The sequence below is a fragment of the Lacerta agilis genome, chromosome 4, assembly GCF_009819535.1.
Source record: "Lacerta agilis isolate rLacAgi1 chromosome 4, rLacAgi1.pri, whole genome shotgun sequence".
Classification (NCBI taxonomy): domain Eukaryota; kingdom Metazoa; phylum Chordata; class Lepidosauria; order Squamata; family Lacertidae; genus Lacerta; species Lacerta agilis.
In genome coordinates, this window is record NC_046315.1 from 5,039,793 (window position 1) to 5,057,861 (window position 18,069).

Here is an 18,069-nt window from a genome sequence, read left to right on the forward strand (position 1 = left end):
AGCATTCCGCAGGTGATCTTTTCCCAGATACTGAAGCATATATATATATTCCATTTCAACTGGATTCAGCTCCATGTCATGTTGCTGCTGTGTGCAAAAGGTGCTTTCAAGATAATCCTATTCCACTGCTGGAATGGCCTGGGAATAGCCCAAACTTTAACCCAGTCGGAAATCTATGGAGCCGACCAAAGAAACTTGTTAGTCAGAAGCAACCCAGCAATAAAGCCCAATTAACAGAGGCAATAATTCAGTCTTGGTTACACATTATTACGGCTGCAGAACTAAAAACTTGGTTCACTTTCTGGGAAGGCGTTGTAAAGCCGTAATTAAAGCTAAAGGTTACCAATGGTTACCAAAGGTTTCAGGTTTTTTCTTTATGATTGCTGTTCTAATAAATATTCCTTCATAAAAGTTATTCCCTTACTTTCTTCATTAAATCATCTTTCCACTGATATATAATTTTATGGTATTACTACACACAAAAGTGGTGTTATGAGCCATAAAACCTCAGAAATACACTTTTCACAAAAGGTTTCCACAATTTTGGCCACTAGTATAAGTTGTTCATTTTAAAGTAAATATTTTTTTATATGGGATGAGATTATTATTATTTATGTTTCATGTGCTGGAAGCCGCCCAGAGTGGCTGGGGTAACAAAGCCAAATGGGCAGGGTATAAATAAAAATTTTAGTTACCGGTATTATTACAGTGGTACCTCAATTTAAGAACAGTCCTGTTCCGGAAAAGATTAAGTTTGTAAACAGAGGTACCATCCTATTACTATTCTTTTTTTTTAACAAGAATTTATTGAATTTTAATAATACAACAAAAACAAAACACTACAAAAATTATAAAAATACAAATACAAAAATGCAAAAAAAATCAAAACTAAAAATCTCAACAAAAACACAAACACTCATTTAATTATCCTTATAATATTTTCTAACATTATTGGAGGACCTCCTCACATCCTCTCTTTCAGCGTTCATTGCATATCCTCTTTAGTAATTGTATAACATTGTATAATCATCATTCTCTTCAAATCTTATTCCATATAAAAAGAAATACTATTACCTAATTCTTATCTCCTATCTTAAACTAACTAATTTCATAACTGTAACCTTATATGTCCTCTGATTTCATTCTCAGATAACAATCTTTACATGCTGTTTCAAATAGTCTTTAAATTTCTTCCAATCCTCCTGCACCGCTTCTTCCCTCTGGTCTCGGAGTTTCCCGGTCAGTTCTGCGAGTTCCATATATTCCATCATCTTCATCTGCCAATCTTCCACTGTTGGTAGTTCTTCAGTTTTCCAGATTTTAGCTAATAGAATCCTAGCAGCTGTTGTGGCATACATAAAAAATGATCTGTCCTTGTTGGGGATTTCATAGTTGGTCATGCCCAGCAGAAAGGCCTCTGGTTTTTTACTAAATGTGTTTTTCAACACCTTTTTAAGTTCATTATATATCTTCTCCCAGAAGTCCTTTGGGCACGTCCACCACATATGAAAGGAGGTACCTTCCACTTGCTTACCTTTCCAGCATTTATTACACAAACCATGATACATTTTAGCTAACTTGACTGCAGTTAAGTACCATCTGTAAATCATTTTCATGATATTTTCCCTGAACATATTGCATGCAGTAAACTTAGTACCCTCCTTCCACAATTTCTCCCAATCTTCCCACATTATATTATGTCCAACATCTTTTGCCCAATCAATCATTTCCAATTTGACCATTTCATCCTTTGTATGCCACTCTAGCAACAAATTGTACATTCTGGAAAGATTTTTAGTATTTGGTTCTATCAACTCTGTTTCCAACTTGGATTTCTCTGACTGAAAGCCTTGTTTCTTATCCAACTTATAAACTTCATTTATCTGGTAGTATTGCAACCAATCAGATACTTTCCCTTTCAATTGCACATAACTCTTCAATTTAAAATTCTGACCTTCTTGATCTAGTATATCAGCATATTTCGGCCAATTAACAGGCATATTAGGTCTTTTATAGGCCTTCCCTTCTACTGGTGATATCCATCTGGGAGTCTTTCTTTCTAGCAAATCTTTGTTCCGAATCCAAACCTGATACAATGCTTTCCTGATAATGTGAGATTTAAATGCTTTGTGGGCCTTAACTTTATCATACCAAAGATATGCATGCCAGCCAAATACATTGCCATGTCCTTCCAAGTCTAATACATCAGAATTTTCTAGCTTAAACCAATCCTTTAACCAGCAAAAGGCTGCAGCTTCAAAATAAATCTTAAGATCTGGCAGTGAGAATCCACCTCTTTCCTTAGAGTCTGTCAATAACTTATATTTTATCCTTGGTTTCTTCCCCTGCCAGATGAATTTTGACAAATCCTTTTGCCACCTTTTAAAACAGTCTAACTTATCAATAATCGGGAGAACTTGAAACAAAAACAGCATCTTTGGCAATACATTCATCTTAATAACCACAATTCTGCCCATCAAAGACAGTTTCAATCTAGTCCATATATCCAAGTCTCTTTTAATCTCACTCCACCTTATTACTATCATCATCATCATCATCATCACCACTGTTACTACTACCTGAGATTCAATAAGCCTAGCTCTTCTCTGGGATGGATTTTGTTTGGCCCAGTCATGGCATCCCCTCCATCTCCAATGTCAGTCGTCTCTTTGGTCAACCCAAGACTGACAGGAGCAAAACCAAAAATATAAAACCTGAAGCTACTTATCTTTCCTAACAATTCTGAAGCTGACATTTAAGATGGCCTGGGCAGTTCACAGCAGCCCAATCATGGTAGAAAAAGGAATAATTGTTCAAAGAAAACACTGTAATTTACTGTTTATTGTGGGGGTGTTAGGTTCCCAGGAGTTATAGGGGGCGCTGTAGAGCTCTGTGAAAATGTATGAGGTTGGTCACATAGAGGTATTTTTTGAATTTCCAGGTAGATATGAAGATCCCACAGGGAGTCTTACCAAGAGAGGCCATGATCCCACAATTGTCCTCCATGACATCTTTATGCAGATCTCTCTGGTCAGGATCCAGCAACGCCCACTCCTCATCCGTGAAACGAACAGCAACATCTTCAAAGCACACTGGACCCTAAAAGAAAAAGGGAAATGTCCTCTTCTGAGACAGCATCAATATGATCTGCTACACAATGCTCTCTTGTTTCCTTCCTGTACGTTGCGGTGTAGTTTCAATAGGATTGCTTTGCTGCACATTTTACTGATCAATCTAGAAATAAAACAAGCCTATTTTGAATGGCCATCTGTCTTGGATGGTCTAGCAGAGATTCCTGCAATGCAGGGGGTCTCCTGGTTCTGAGAGACAAGCAGGGAGGGTGGCTTCTGGCAAAAGGAGAGAGAGACACCGGTGTCTCCTCCTTCTCCTGACTCACACCTCAGCCTCTCGAGCTCCCTCCTCCCACTCACCTCCTTCCTCTTCCGCCTCTTGATTCTGCACTGCATTCTGCCACAGAATCTCCCAGCTCACTAAGCCCTGTTACCCCTTCAGCTTCTGACACCTCCTCTTCCCAGGCTTCTCCCTCTCCCCCCTCTGACCGCCCATCCTTCTTATACCCCCACTTCTTGGGCTCTGAACCATCTTCCCTTCCTGGTTCCCTGGCTGCTTCCTCCCACCATTCCTCCATGCCCAACCAGTCCATGACATTGCTCCAGCCCTCAGCCTCAGTCCCCACAAGGCAGCTTCCCCGGACCTGATCTGGTTCCACAGCCGCTGCTTCCCTTCTGCCCCAATGAAAAGACGGATCAGGAGGTCTTGCCAGCATCATTCTGTCACCTGCAAGAGAAAAAATGTAAACAGGATGCCAGGAATGCCTGCTTCTCTCACAGGTGAAACAGGGCATCTCTAACTACAGATGGGCCTTTGAGATAGCCTTACCTGCTGAGAGCATTTGGATGTTTGTGCCCATTTCATATGTTTGTTGTGCAGAAATAGATCTCCCCTCCTCTGGACCCTTGTTCCCAACTGTCTTCCCCCAAAACAAGATGAAAAGAACCCTCAGATGAGTTGGGAAAACTAACAGAATGAGACCAAATGGAGAAAATCCACCTTCCTCCTTACCCAGTGGCCTCTCTCTGGTGTCCAACGGAGGCCTCTCTGCCTCACAGGAATCCAGGTCCATTTCTACAAAATGATGCTTTCCCTGCAATAGAAACAAGGATTCAAAACAGAGAATGGTGAGAAATATTATAAAGAGAATGAAAAAGACTTGAAGAGTGTGAGATCTCATTCCATGGGTGCTTTCCCCAAAAAAGGATGGCCCATCAGCAGACCATTATGGGATGTTCTCTGTCCTGTTTGGAGCCCCTTGGGCGTATCCAGAGGAAAGTCTCTCTCACCTGCTTTCTCTCCTCTGCCTGACTCAGGAGGAAACCTTCAGCCAGGGCCACCGCCTGGGAACTGGTCTCCGCTCCGCATTCCCTCACCCAGCTCTCCATCTCCGGGGGAAGGACAGCCAGGAACTGCTCCAAGATCACCAGGTCCAGCATCTCAGCTTTCGTGTGCCTTTCCGGCTTCAGCCACTGGTGGCAAAAGTGGTAGAGTCGGCTGCAAACCTCTCGGGGTCCTTTGGCCTCCTGGCAACAGAACTGCCTCAACTGCCGGCTCTGCACCTCTGAGCGGAGGGTGTCCTCCTCACCCAGGATCTTCTGCACTGGGTTTTCCCAGAATCCCCCACTGCTCCCTGTTTGGTTGGCATGGCCTCTTCCTGTTCCTGGGCCAGCTGAGTCTCGTTCATCCATCTGTGCTCTCAGGAAGCCTCTAGGAAATCAGAAAGAACCCTTTGGTCTTCTGCCAAGTTCTGTCTGTCTGAATGAGAAGCTGTAGGAAATCCTACAAAGCAAATTCAATTGTTCTGTTACAGAATGTGGTTGATGGGCGGGGTGGGGGTGGGGAGAATGGTTCCATGAGCAAGCATGGAAGAGTCTTGCTGGGAACCAGGGCTGGACTACACCGCATCCCAGACCATGAGCTATCTTTTTGAAAAGAAAGAGGAGGAGGAAGACGAGAAGAAAAAGTCTCTAGCCTTCTAGCAACACAAAACGTAGAGGCAACTGAAGGGATTTCTGTGAAATTAATCAACATGGTTTCTGCTGCCTTCCAGTCAATGCATGAAGTCAGAACCGACTGACACTGGAATCCTTTGTATCTTGTGAAAAATGGAGGCTTGGCTCTAGTGGGGGTCCTCACCCGGGGGTCCTCAGGAGTTGCTCCCCACCCCCATCCCCTGCTTCTGTCTCCTTTTCTTGCACTTGGAATATCTGCCACTTTCAAGACAGACTCCTGGGGTGCGGTTCCTTTTTCTTTGCTCTGAGGGCCAGGTATGTATCTGCCCAACCCCCTGAGGGCCAAGTGTGTGGAGCCAAAGACATCTCCCTTGAAATTTAGGGGGGTAATTTATTATTATTATTATTATTATTATTATTATTCTATTAAGATAGTTTAACACACACACAGCCATTGATGCCAAGGTCCCCGGAGACTCAGTGAGTAGCAGCATCCATTTCCGGCTGCTTTGCCAGCAACAATTCCTTTGGGACAGAGAGGATGTGGTCCTGGGATGCCCTGCTCTGGGTGCGAGGGGATTGCTGCAGTGGCCTCCATGTGGAGCTGCCCTTGGAGACACTGGGAAACTGGTCTGCAATGCAGCAACCAGACTATGGGCTGGAACCACTCTCTTCATTCCTGGCCTTTCTCTCCCCCCTTTCCTTCCTTCCTCCACGTGGTTTTTTTTCGGGGGGGGGGGGCTAGTCCACCTCCTCGTCCAGCTTTATTAAACCATTTGCACATGTTTCCTCTGTTGTGAAATGACGCGGAGCACACAGTTAAAGTCCTAGGCACTCCTTTGTTCAAAGAAGGCAGATTTCATGGGTGTCAGTTTTTTTCTGAAATGCAAAATGAGTTTGGGATCCTGTGATCTCCAGGAAGGAGAGCGTTGCAGACCTCGCCCCTCCCTGGCAGGACCCTCTCCTCCCCCTGCATGAGCAGATCAGGCCCCCCAGGTTGGCATCCTCCCCTGCTGCAGCCCTGGGACCCCCCACCGCCTCCCCACTGCACCCTCGGGGGGGGGGGGGGGAGAGAGAGAGAGGAGACTCACCAGATCCCAGGAGGGACAGCGATGCAGGCCTTACAGGAGAGGACTGGGGAGGGAGGGGCCTTGGCTCTGGAGGACCTGGCCCCCTCTTGCTTCCTGTCCTCTCTAGGAAGGCAGCTCCGTTCCCTTTAACCCTTGCAAAGCCGAGTACCAGATCAACCCTCTCTCACTTGCCAGAACCTCGGCTTTGTATTCTTTTTTATGGATTTAGGTGGGCTACGCCAATGCCCAAATATCCTTTTGGGGGTGAGGCTCTTGGTTAGACTCTGAGCATCTCCCTCCCTTGGCCAGAAATCGGAGGAACAACTTGCAGAGAAAAGGGCTTTGCAGGAGGCAAGGAACCTCCTCCTCGAATTCAGGAGTGGAGAGATAGGAGGGGATCCGAGGGTCATCTAGTCCAACCCCCAGCAATGCAGGAATCTCAGCTGAAGCATCCATGGCAGATGGCCGTCCGATCTCTGCTTAGAAACGTCCAAGGAAGGAGAATCCACCCCCTCCCAAGGGAGACCTTTCCCCTGCCAAACTGTTCTTAGATGTCCCTCAAGGCAGCGGGTCCTGAGTTCTAGCACTGCATCTCCTCCATAATCCAACTTTTTTGTTTGATCCCTCTTTCTTTCTGAGTCAAAGTTTTGTAAGATTATTTTTTAATTTTAAAATAATCCTGCAAATGAATTGTTTACAATAACTTTTCAAATAATTGTACATTGTTCAGTCAGAATCGTTGTAACTGTTGTAACGTGGGGGTCGTGATTCAGCAAGTGATTTCAGCTCTGACATAGCAGGCAGGAGACAGCTTCTTCATGTAACATTCTTTATTCAGGCAAACAAGACTGGGGAACTGAGGAGAGGGAGATACATTTATAGGGACAGAAAGACTGGCTAGAAAAGATACATTTTGGAGGGAACAATCTCAAGCAATCACAAAGCTGCCTTTTGCTGGGAACCAATAAGACTGAGGATCCAAATGCAGCAACTTGAATGAACCAATAGTAGCTGTTCCTTCTGGAACAGGAATGCAGTTACTTTCCCCTAATGTGAATACAGACAAGACAGTGGTACCTCGCAAGACGAAATTAATTCGTTCTGCAAGTCGTTTTGTCTTGCGGAAATTTCCTCTTGCGAAGCACGGTTTCCCATAGGAATGCATTGAAATTTAATTAATGCGTTCCTATGGGGGAAAAAGTCGGGGCTTGTTGCCGGCAGCAGCAGCAACAGCAGCAGCTGCCAGAGGGAGGGAAGGGCGGCGGAGCTGTGCCTGAGGAGGAAGCAGACTCCCTCCGAGAGCCGGCGAAGACGAGGAGGAGGAGCAGCTCCGCTTCAGGTTCCCGCCGCCCCCGCCGCTCTCCTCACCTCCTCCAGCCTCGCGGCGGGGCAGGGAGCTTCCGGCTTCTGGTTCCCGCTGCTGCCGCTCTCCTCACCTCCTCCAGCCTTGCGGCAGGGCAGCGAGCCTACGGTGAGCCCGCAGCCATGAGCGGGTCCTTCTGCTGGCTGCCCTGCGGCAGTGGCGCGGCGCATGGCCCATGATACTCTTGGCGCGGCCGCTGAGCCAGGCCGGCGGCGGAGCAGAGGGCGGTGAGAGCGTTGCTTCCGTAGCCGGGTCGAAGGAGGCGGTGAGGCACCTGGTGCACGCTCACCTGGTGGCGTCAGCAACTACCGCACCTACAACGTCCTGCAGGACCCTGGCCTGCGCCAAGCTGAAGCTGACATTTAAGATGGCCTGGGCAGTTCAGAGCAGCCCAATCATGGTAGAAAAAGGAATAATTTGAGGAAGATTGTTCACAGAAATAACTGTTATTTACTGTTTATTATGGGGGTGTTGGGTTCCCAGGTGTTATAGGGGGCGCTGTTGAGCTCTGTGAAAATATATGAGTTGGTCACATAGAGGTATTTTTTGAATTTCCATGCAGATATAAAAATCCCACAGGGAGCCTTACCAAGAGAGGCCACGATCCCACAATTCTCCTCCATGACGTCCTTATGCAGAGCTCTTTGGTCAGGATCCAGCAACGCCCACTCCTCGTAAATGAAATGTTCAGCGAGATCTTCAAGGCACACTGGACTGTGGAGGCAACTGAAGGGATTTCTGTGAGATTAGTCAACCTGGTTTCTGCTGCCTTCCAGTCAATGTATGAAGTCAGAACTGACTGACAAGGGAATCGTTTGTATCTTATGAAAGATGGATTCTTGGCTCTAGTGTGGGTCCTCACCTGGGGGTCCTCAGGAGTTGCTCCCCACCCCCACTCCCTTGCTTCTATCTCCTTTTCTTGCACTTGGACTCTCTTGCCGCTCTCAAGACACTCCTGGGGTGGGGTCCCATTTTCTTTGCTCTGAGGGCCAGGTATGTATCTGGTCAACACCCCGAGGGCCAAGTGGGCGGGCCCAAAGACATCTCCCTTGAAATTTATTTAGGCAGGTAATTTATTATTTATTATTATTATTATTATTATTATTATTCTATTAAGATAGTTTAACACACACACAGCCATTGATGCCAAGGTCCCTGGTGGCTCAATGAGTAGCAGCGCCCATTTTCGGCTACTTTGCCAGCAACAGTCCCTTTGGGACAGAGAGGATGTGGTCCTGGGATGTCCTGCTCTGGGTGCGAGGGGATTGCTGCAGTGGCCTCCGTGTGGAGCAAAGGAGGCTGGGAAGTGCTGGGACTGAACAAGCATTAGGGCCTAGTAAAGTTATTCAGGCCTAACTGCTGAGTCACTCTGACATGTGACTCACTCTCCTTAGAAGCAGCAGCCATTTTCTCTCTGTTTTCTCTGTAATATTTCAGTCAGAGTCAGTCTGCCTCAGTTTTGAGCAGAGTGAGTATGTAATCTCAGTCAAATAGTTTGGAAGCATATTGTTTATGAAGAAGTTTACTTTACCTTAGTAAAGCTCTTACTATTTCACTGAAAACTCTGCATTATTAATTTATGCTGCACGACAGTGGCCTCCTCAAATATTTTATGGGGGGGGGGGGCAAAGAGCCCTAGGCCTTTAAGAGTTGGTGCCTATTCCATACACCTAGGTCTCAGGATGGTTACAACCAGGGGCATCGCAAGTCGCTTGGCTGCCGGGGGCAGCAACCCAAGCGGAACCCCTGTGGGGCGGGGCGTCGCTCTGTGCCCATGACGTCATGAAACATGCACACGGAGCGACGCCTCCGCCCGGGCCAGCAAGGAGGGTCATCGCGCTTGTGTCACCCCTCCTCGCTGGCCTGCCCCTCTTCATGTCCCGGCAGCCAGCGGCAAAAGAAGAGTCTTTCGCTGCTGGCTGCCGGGGCATGGAGAGGAGGGGGCGAGCCAGAGAGGAGGGGTGTTACCCCTCCTGCCTGGCCCACCCCTCTCCATGCCCAGGCTCCACTCAGGGAGCCCAACCGGCGGCGAAAAAAGCCGCTGAAAGGGGGAAAGCCCCCTTTCAGCGGTTCCCCCCCCCACTGGCTGGAGGTGCTGATTGTGGGGGGCGGGGCCCCGTCGCGAGTGTCACCCCCCAGGGCGCAACTCAGGGCGACCCGCCCCCCGCCCCCTTACTACGCCACTGGTTACTGTTATGATACGTCCCGCGGGGGCAAGTTGTGAGACTGACCCCCAGGTAGGGACGAAGCCTGCGTGCCCTCCTGGCTACTCAAGTCCAGGGGCACATTGATAATATGCGATTGTTCCCCAGTGTGAAGAACAACACACACAAGCCATTAAGGCTAAAAACTACTTTATTGCAGATAATATGCAGAGTATGTCTCTGCTTGCCAGCTCATGAAGTCAGAGCTGTGCATTAGGTGTCCAGCATCTCTGAGCCAGAAACGAAAGTAAAGTACAACAGTACAGTACAAAAACATCACGTGTGTGGGAAAGCTGGTAGAACTAGTGGCTTTCCCACAGAATGAAAAGAGACACAGTCACGCTGGCCTCGCTGCTGCAGCTTTCGCAGCTTAGCTTGTAATAATATCATAACATCCTCCCCCGATATTAGACAATGAAAGAGCGGCAAAAGCTAAGGCATCATTAAGAGAAGCAAACAAACAGTTATCATATATATAGTATGACCCTGTTGTCTTTGTTCCATTCTTGGAACTCTCTGAGACTGGTTTTACCAGTTGGAGCCTTTGATTACCGATTCTCCAGGGGACCAGAGCACTTGCTCTGTGTGTGTTGGCAGGAACAGTGTCGAACTTTGCAACCTGTTGTTGTGGCTTTTTCACATCTGTGAAGTGAGCCTGAGTGTCTCTGTTATGAGTGCAAACTACAGCTACATTTGCAATGGCTGAGATTGCAAACTCTCGAGAGTACCTTTTGGGTGCCTGACCCTTTGTTACTCTCTCAGATCTACGCATAAGATGTAGATATTCTTTGCTGAGTTTCTCCTGAACAGGACTTTTTGGAGAAACCTTTCCAATAGTAAACAGTGGCTCTAAAGATTCTAGCACATCATCTTCTGCTGATGGCCTGGACATAGCATGAGCTCCTCCTTCAATGACAGTGTCACCTGTGTCGGAACTAGCCGTGGTTGAGCTTGCACTGCTACTGCTAGTGTCAGAATCCTCATGTGTATTGACATCAATGGGAAAGCTTTGGAGAATCTGTGTCTCCGGTTTTACAGTAGGTTCTACCTCTTGGGTAAGAATTACTGTGTTAGAGGAAGGCAACAGAACTCTGTATTGACCTTTCTCATAGCCCATAAAGATGCCTTGGATGGGTGTACCTTCAAGTGATTCCACCCAAATCTGAGAACCAAAAACCTTAAAGATGCTTAACAAAAGGCTTTCTGTGAAACAGTATCTCATAAGGTGATGTCAGGGTCGAGTCAGATGAGGAGGAGTGGTGGCAAGCCCCCCCCCCCGACAGGGCAGCACCCACAGAGGAATCTGAAGAGTTCGTACCTGGGGAGGACTGGTGGCGGCACTCCTCAGAGGAGGAGGAATCTGACAGGGAGGAGGAGGGAAGACCAGAGCTAGAGGAAGAAGTGGGGCCAGAAGCAGGTCCCAGTCAGGAGGGGAATCAGCCGGTCCCCTCCTCCTCCCTTCTCAGCTGTGGAACACCAAGCTGAGAAGCGAAGGCGGCAATTGGAGACAGCTGTAGCTCATAGGAAGCGTGGGAGTGAACCGGCTTCTTAAGGAAGCCAACTGGCCCACTCTACAGCTTCTGCAACTATTGTGCTGGACGCGTGGTTGCTTTTGCTCGTCTTGTTCCTGTGTTCCTGGTTGTTCCTGACTCCTGGCTTGTTCCTGATTGAGTTGGTTTGTTCCTGACTCAGACTGTCCCTGACTTCGACTTCTCTTGACTCCAGTACTGATACCTAACTTTGGCTGGCTTCTGACCTGGACTGTTTGACCTTGGCTTATCTCACCCTGACTGCTGTGCTTCAGCACGCCAACTTGTTGGTGCCCTAACAAGTGAGCATTCCATTCCTTTTGGAACTTTCCTGACCCAAGTATATGTGAAGGCAGATAGGCTCTCAGCCCAATTCTGTTCAGACAGCTTTGCACTAAGCAATTGCGCCTGCATACCCTCATGCAACTCTGTGTTAATTCTAACACACAAATCATTGTTCCATGATGATTGGCTTACAGCAACTTTGTGCCGAATGCAATGTTGACTTAGGAAGTCCTGGAACTCCTGTGAATCAAACACTGGTAATTGATTAGTACACAAACATTCAATTTTGCCATCATGCATGAAATCTATCTTAGCACAAAATTCAGTGAACCTGGCTAAGACCTGCTGCGGACTCTCCATAGTGTAAATCCAAGAGAATCTAGAAAAATGGTCAGACAGCAATAAATAATATTTAGCTCCACCTCTAGATTGTGGCAAAGGCCCTATTATATCAGCAGACATAACATTTTGTGACTTTTTCTCTGCGTGTCTGTATGGTAATCTCCTTGGACTTAGCAGCACCTGCAAAAGAAGAGTCAACAACATCAAAACAACAGTCAGTAGAATCAAAAGATAGTAAGAACAGTCCATCTTTGTTCTTCTGAGCTGTAAGGATATCTTCTCCATCCTTAGAAATTGTGCACAGTCCTTTGCGCATTCTGAGCTTGCATTCCCTTCTCGGTAAGCTGCGATACACTGAGAAGATTATAGGCAATTTCTGGCACATATAAGACATTGCTTATAGTCAGCTGGCGACTCTGAAGAAAAACAGTTTTCCGTTAGGTGTTTTCCGTTCACCTGCGACACGGTGTGGTCCAGCTTCTTAAATGTCTTAAACAAACGTTTGTTTGAGGTCATGTGGTTCTAAGAACCAGAGTCAATAACAAAAGCTAAGTCTGTGTCCTGCTCCTGCATGCCTTGTGTAAGCAATGCAATCGTGCGCCTTGAGGAGGCTTTGGCTTGCGCCTTGCCTGCAGATCCACCAGCTTGTTGGCTCTGGTTAGATCCTTTTTTGGGCTTTCGGCAGGTTTGAAAACTGTGCCCTCTACAGCCACAGTTTGTGCAGCGTACAACTTTAAGAGCTTGCACATGCTCCGTTGAAGCACCGGATGGAGATGAGGAAGCACTTGCTTCACTCCCCCTTCCATTGGCCTCTTTTTGAGCAGCACAACGATCTTGCTCATTAAGCAAAGTTGAAAAAACTCTGGCAACGGTTAAGTTTTGAGCATCCAAAGCGCCAAGCGATGCAATAGCACTAAAACCGTCATGTAGGCTGTTTAAAACCATGAAACAAAACACATCTTGATTCAGCTGCACGTTACGCTGTGCCAATTCACTTCTTAACTCCTTCATCTGATTAAGATGTGAACGCAAATTGTCTCCCTTCTTCAGCCGAAGGTTTGTGAGACGCTGAAAATGCAGCATAGAACTTCCGGCCGCAATTCTTAAATGTTCAGCTTGCAAAACATTCCAAAAATCATTAGCGTGAGCCAAATCTCTCACGTAAATCAACTGAGATGTGTCTAGATGCAAAACTAAATTTGCTTTTGCCTGTTGGTCCCTGTTGAGCCATCAAGGACCAGGCAACAGTGGAGGGGCAATAGTCACGACATCAAGCAAATAAGCAAATTTTGCCTGGTTAGCACTGCCTCCATTTTAACTCTCCAAGTCTGATAATTATCATCAGTCAGCAACGGACACAATGAGCTGTTCTGCTTCTGCTCCTTTGCCATTGTGGAGAAAAGAGCTTTTACTCTCTGATTTCAGAAAGCAATTAATTGTCCAAGCAAACAAACCTAGCCTTCAGAGGTTTATTGCCTCGTAAATCAGTCCGGTTACTCACAGCTCCGGTTACTCACAGTCACGCTGGCCTCGCTGCTGCAGCTTTCACAGCTCGGCTTGTAATAATATAACAGTTACAACATAAAAACACAACATAAAAACACAAAGGACCACATTTTAAAGGGGCATTTGATGTCAATCACCAAAAGGCCTGGTTTAAAAGGTGCTGATTTGCCTGGCTCCTAAAGCTGTATAATTGTTTTTCCGACCTTTGTATGGATTCTTTTATGGGAAGTTAATTTGGAGCTCTGACTGAATCTCTTTCCACATTCCACACACTATTAAGGTTAATCCCCTGTATGAATTCTCTGATGGGACGTGAGACTGCCTTTCTTCCTGAAGCTTTTTCCACATTCCACGCATTGATAGGGTTTCTCCCCTGTATGAATTCTTTGATGGGAAGTGAGATTGGCGCTCTGACTGAAGCTCTTCCCACATTCCACACACTGATAGGGTTTCTCCCCTGTATGAATTCTCTGATGCTTAGTGAGACTGGAGCTCGTACTGAACCTCTTTCCACATTCCACACACTAATAGGGTTTCTCCCCTGTATGAATTCTCTGATGCTTAGTGAGACTGGAGCTCGTACTGAACCTCTTTCCACATTCCACACACTGATATGGTTTCTCCCCTGTATGAATTCTCTGATGCTTAGTGAGACTGGAGCTCATACTGAAGCTCTTTCCACATTCCACACACTGATATGGTTTCTCCCCTGTATGAATTCTTTGATGGGAAGTGAGATCGGAACTCTTCCTGAAGCTTTTTCCACATTTCACGCACTGGTAGGTTTCTCCCCTGTATGAATTCTCTGATGGGAAGTGAGACTGTCGCTCTGAGTGAAGCTCTTTCCACATTCAAAGCACTGATAGGGTTTCTCCCCTGTATGAATTCTTTGATGGAAAGTGAGACTGTGGCTGTGACTAAAGCTCTTTCCACATTCCATGTACTGATAGGGTTTCTCCCCTGTATGAATTTTCTGATGCTTAGTGAGACTGGAGCTCATACTGAACCTCTTTCCACATTCCACACACTGATATGGTTTCTCCCCTGTATGAATTCTCTGATGCTTAGTGAGACTGGAGCTCGTACTGAACCTCTTTCCACATTCCACACACTGATATGGTTTCTCTCCTGTATGAATTCTCTGATGCTTAGTGAGACTGGAGCTCGTACTGAACCTCTTTCCACATTCCACACACTGATATGGTTTCTCCCCTGTATGAATTCTTTGATGGGAAGTGAGATCGGAACTCTTCCTGAAGCTTTTTCCACATTTCACGCACTGGTAGGGTTTCTCCCCTGTATGAATTCTCTGATGGGAAGTGAGACTACAGCTCTGAGTGAAGCTCTTTCCACATTCCAAGCACTGATAGGGTTTCTCCCCTGTATGAATTATTTGATGGAAAGTGAGACTGTGGCTGTGACTAAAGCTCTTTCCACATTCCATATACTGATATGGTTTCTTTCTAGTGAGATTTTGTTGATGGGAAGTGCAATGGGGGTTCTGGCTGCAGCTTTCTCCACACTCCAAATTTTTACATGGCTTCTCATCTTTGGGGATTTTATCGTGGTCACCTTTGTTCTCAATTTCCAATTCACCACAATCTGCAATAGAAACAAAATGGGATTAGAGCCTCAGAAACAAATGGAGAAGAACTGAAGGGAGTTGGGTGTGTATTCATCACCTGTGTTTTTACCAATAAATATATTATTAGATTCTGATGAATTGTTGAATGTTGCTTTGTTGAATGTTGTGGAAGTCTGTTGGAAAAAAGGTTTGATGGCTCATAACACCACTTCTTTCGGAGTAATATTATAAAATTATATATTAATGGAAAGATTATTTAATTAACAATGCAATTCAACATATCCAAACCAGCAACTCTGCTACCAATGTTATGAAAACTTCCCACGGGGGCAAGTTGTGAGACTGACCCCAGGGTGGAACGAAGCCTCTGTGCACTCCTGGCTACTCGAGTCCAGGGGCGCGTAAATAATATGCGATTGTTCCCCAGCTTGAAGAACAACACAAATGACCTCACATTTGCAGCTCGGGTTGTACTGATATCACAACAGCTACACCCATGGCCACTGATTTCTTAAAGAATCAGCAAAAATCAAAACTGTTACCAGACAATAATAAATATAGGTCAACTATTGGTAAACTTTTATATTTAGTCACTACATGTAGACCTGATATTGCTAATGCAGTGGGGCTGTAGTGGTTTCTGGTTAACACAGGGTTAACAGTCCACAGGAAGTGCGTTCTGACACTGGATGCTCCACCCATGTATAGGGTGTTCCTTTCTGTATGTATTATTGCTTTTGTTTTTCTGCTGGCTGGAGGAAGCACAAAATGGAGTGCTCTCCCGGTTAATGTTTGTTTCTTATGCTTGTACAATAAAATGCTTTACATTAGAAGCACCTGTCTCCAAAAGCCTTATTTGAGACATATCAAATCACTTCGAACTTCTAGCTGCGCATTCATTCTGCAAAAGGGGCAGCCAGCAAAGCGATGCAGAAGAAACGTACTGGACAATTTATGGCAGTTGACTGTTGGCCCGGGAGAAGCCGGTGTTTTTTCTCCGTGCCTCATTAAGCCAAGACAGGTTATGGCGAGACCTTGCTTTGAGGTTCTGAAGTGATTAACAGCAGGGATGGAAGGTCAGTGGCTGCTGGAGCCAAACCTTGTTGGAGCCTGCATGATGCAGCGTGAAGAGCTGTTCCCCGGAGCTGTGGGTTGGATGCTGGAAGCTGTGTAAGTAGAGACACAGAGCCCCAGGGGGGAAAGACAGGCAGGCAGCTGAAATGGCTGAGCCACAGGAAAACTTCCAAGTGCCCTTCCTAGGCTTAATGGGAGGAACTGGACCGATTGGGAAAACGGGTCCAGGTTTGGCTTAGTGCCAAAGGACTTTGGCGTTGTGTTCTGAATCCCCCAGCAGTCGCACTGGCTGGTGCTACGCAGGCTGTAATTGCTGCTGCTGAAGCAGAACAGAGGCGAGACCAGAGAGCTGTTGCAAATCTTGTGCTGGCAATTGATGAGGCACAGATGGCCCACATAGACATTAATCAAAATGCCCATAACATCTGGCAAGCTTTGACCCGAGTGCATGAAAGGAATACGGCTGGTGCCAGAATCCATGTCACGAGACAGCTGTTTGAGTTACGTTTGCAGCCAGGAGCCTGCGTAAAGGAGCATATCACACAGATGCTAACTACGTTCACACGTTTGAGGCAGCTCCAAGTTCCCTTCTCGGCAGAGCAGCAGGTTTACATCCTGTTATCGTCTTTGGACCCGAGCTATGAGACTTTGGTTCTTACGCTCGAGTCAGCCCCTTATGGACAGCTGACTATGGACTATGTTTCAGGATGATTGATTGATGAGCAGAATAGGAGGCTCAGAGAGAAAGGAAATGTTGTAAAGGGGGGCTGTTCACCACCCAGGAGTGGGGGTGCAGGAGCTGAGAGCACCGTGGAAGCTTTTGCAGTCAGGCATTGTTATCGCTGTGGGTCAAGTTAACACATTTGCCGGAATTGTCCCCAGGAAGCTTCCAAGGTCATTTCCCATGGCAACCAGCAGATCAGGGCCAGGGGACAGCGCAAGATGCCCTCCTCAGGGGAGCAAAGGAGGTGATGAGGCCGGAACGCACCACATGGCATGCATTTGCTTTGGTGGGCAGCAGCCAAAGAGAAACAGCACTGGGTAATAGACTTGGGAGCCAGCCACCATCTAGCTCCCCCTCGTGGCCAACTGCAGAACTGCTGGGAAATCCAAGATGGAAAGACTGTGACAATGGCTGATTCAACAAAGAGGACAATAACAACAGCTGGTGTTATGTTTATGTCTTGTTTGAATGCTGAGATTGAAGAAGAAGAAGAAGAGGAAGAGGAAGAGGAAGAGGAAGAAGAAGAAGAAGAAGAAGAAGAAGAAGAAGAAGAAGAAGAGTTTGGATCTGATATCCCACTTTATCACTACCCGAAGGAGTCTCAAAGCGGCTAACATTCTCCTTTCCCTTCCTCCCCCACAACAAACACTCTGTGAGGTGAGTGGGGCTGAGAGACTTCAGAGAAGTGTGACTAGCCCAAGGTCACCCAGCAGCTGCATGTGGAGGAGTGGAGACGCAAACCCAGTTCCCCAGGTTACGAGTCTACCGCTGTTAACCACTACACCATACTGGCTCTCCCCAGTGAAGTGTATTTAATGTCTGGCATGACAAATGGCTTACTTTCTGTTTCTGCTCTTGACAAAGCAGGTTTTAAAGTTGGTTTTGAGAACCAGGTTTGCTCCATTTCCAAAGGTGGGAAGGTGTTGGTCCAGGTACCATGCCAGAATGGGCTGTACATGCTGGAATCAGGTAATGAAGCCTCTGAAGGGGCTCAGATTCCTGACACAGGGGTAGTCGCTGCTGCAGAAGCCCAAGCGCAGTGTGCTAACACTCCCACGCATGACCAGTGCCTGCACTTATGACACCGCAGAATGGCGCATGTGAACTGGAAATACGTGCGCAAGTAGGTAGAGTGTGCTGAAGGGTGCAAAATGAAGGAGTGTTCTAAGTTTCTCGACTGCGTTGCTTGTAAGAAAGCTAAGACACATTCTTGCCCCTAACCACAGTCTGATAGGGTGTCCACAAGAGCTTTTCAGCTAGTGCATGCCGATCTCTGTGGAACGATGCCGGTTGAAAGCATTGGTGGGAAGAAATGGGTTCTTTCTCTAATTGACGATTATTCCAGGGCTGGGTGGTCAAT

The 18,069-nt window shown here is 46.7% G+C and overlaps 1 protein-coding gene and 1 long non-coding RNA gene across 2 annotated transcripts in view; both read right to left on the bottom strand.

Moving 5' to 3' along the window:
• LOC117045136 overlaps positions 1-18,069 on the bottom strand; it is a 506,969-nt gene that overhangs the window by 204,032 nt on the left and 284,868 nt on the right. Inside the window, 2 exon segments of the mRNA XM_033145927.1 lie at positions 13,680-14,110; positions 14,113-14,785. Of these exon segments, the coding sequence (XP_033001818.1) occupies positions 13,680-14,110; positions 14,113-14,785 (1,104 nt within the window).
• LOC117045164 lies at positions 3,786-4,396 on the bottom strand. The gene is made up of 3 exons (XR_004426407.1): positions 4,362-4,396; positions 4,084-4,165; positions 3,786-3,798 (listed from the first exon to the last, which is right to left on the bottom strand). It is a non-coding gene; the product is annotated as an uncharacterized LOC117045164 (long non-coding RNA).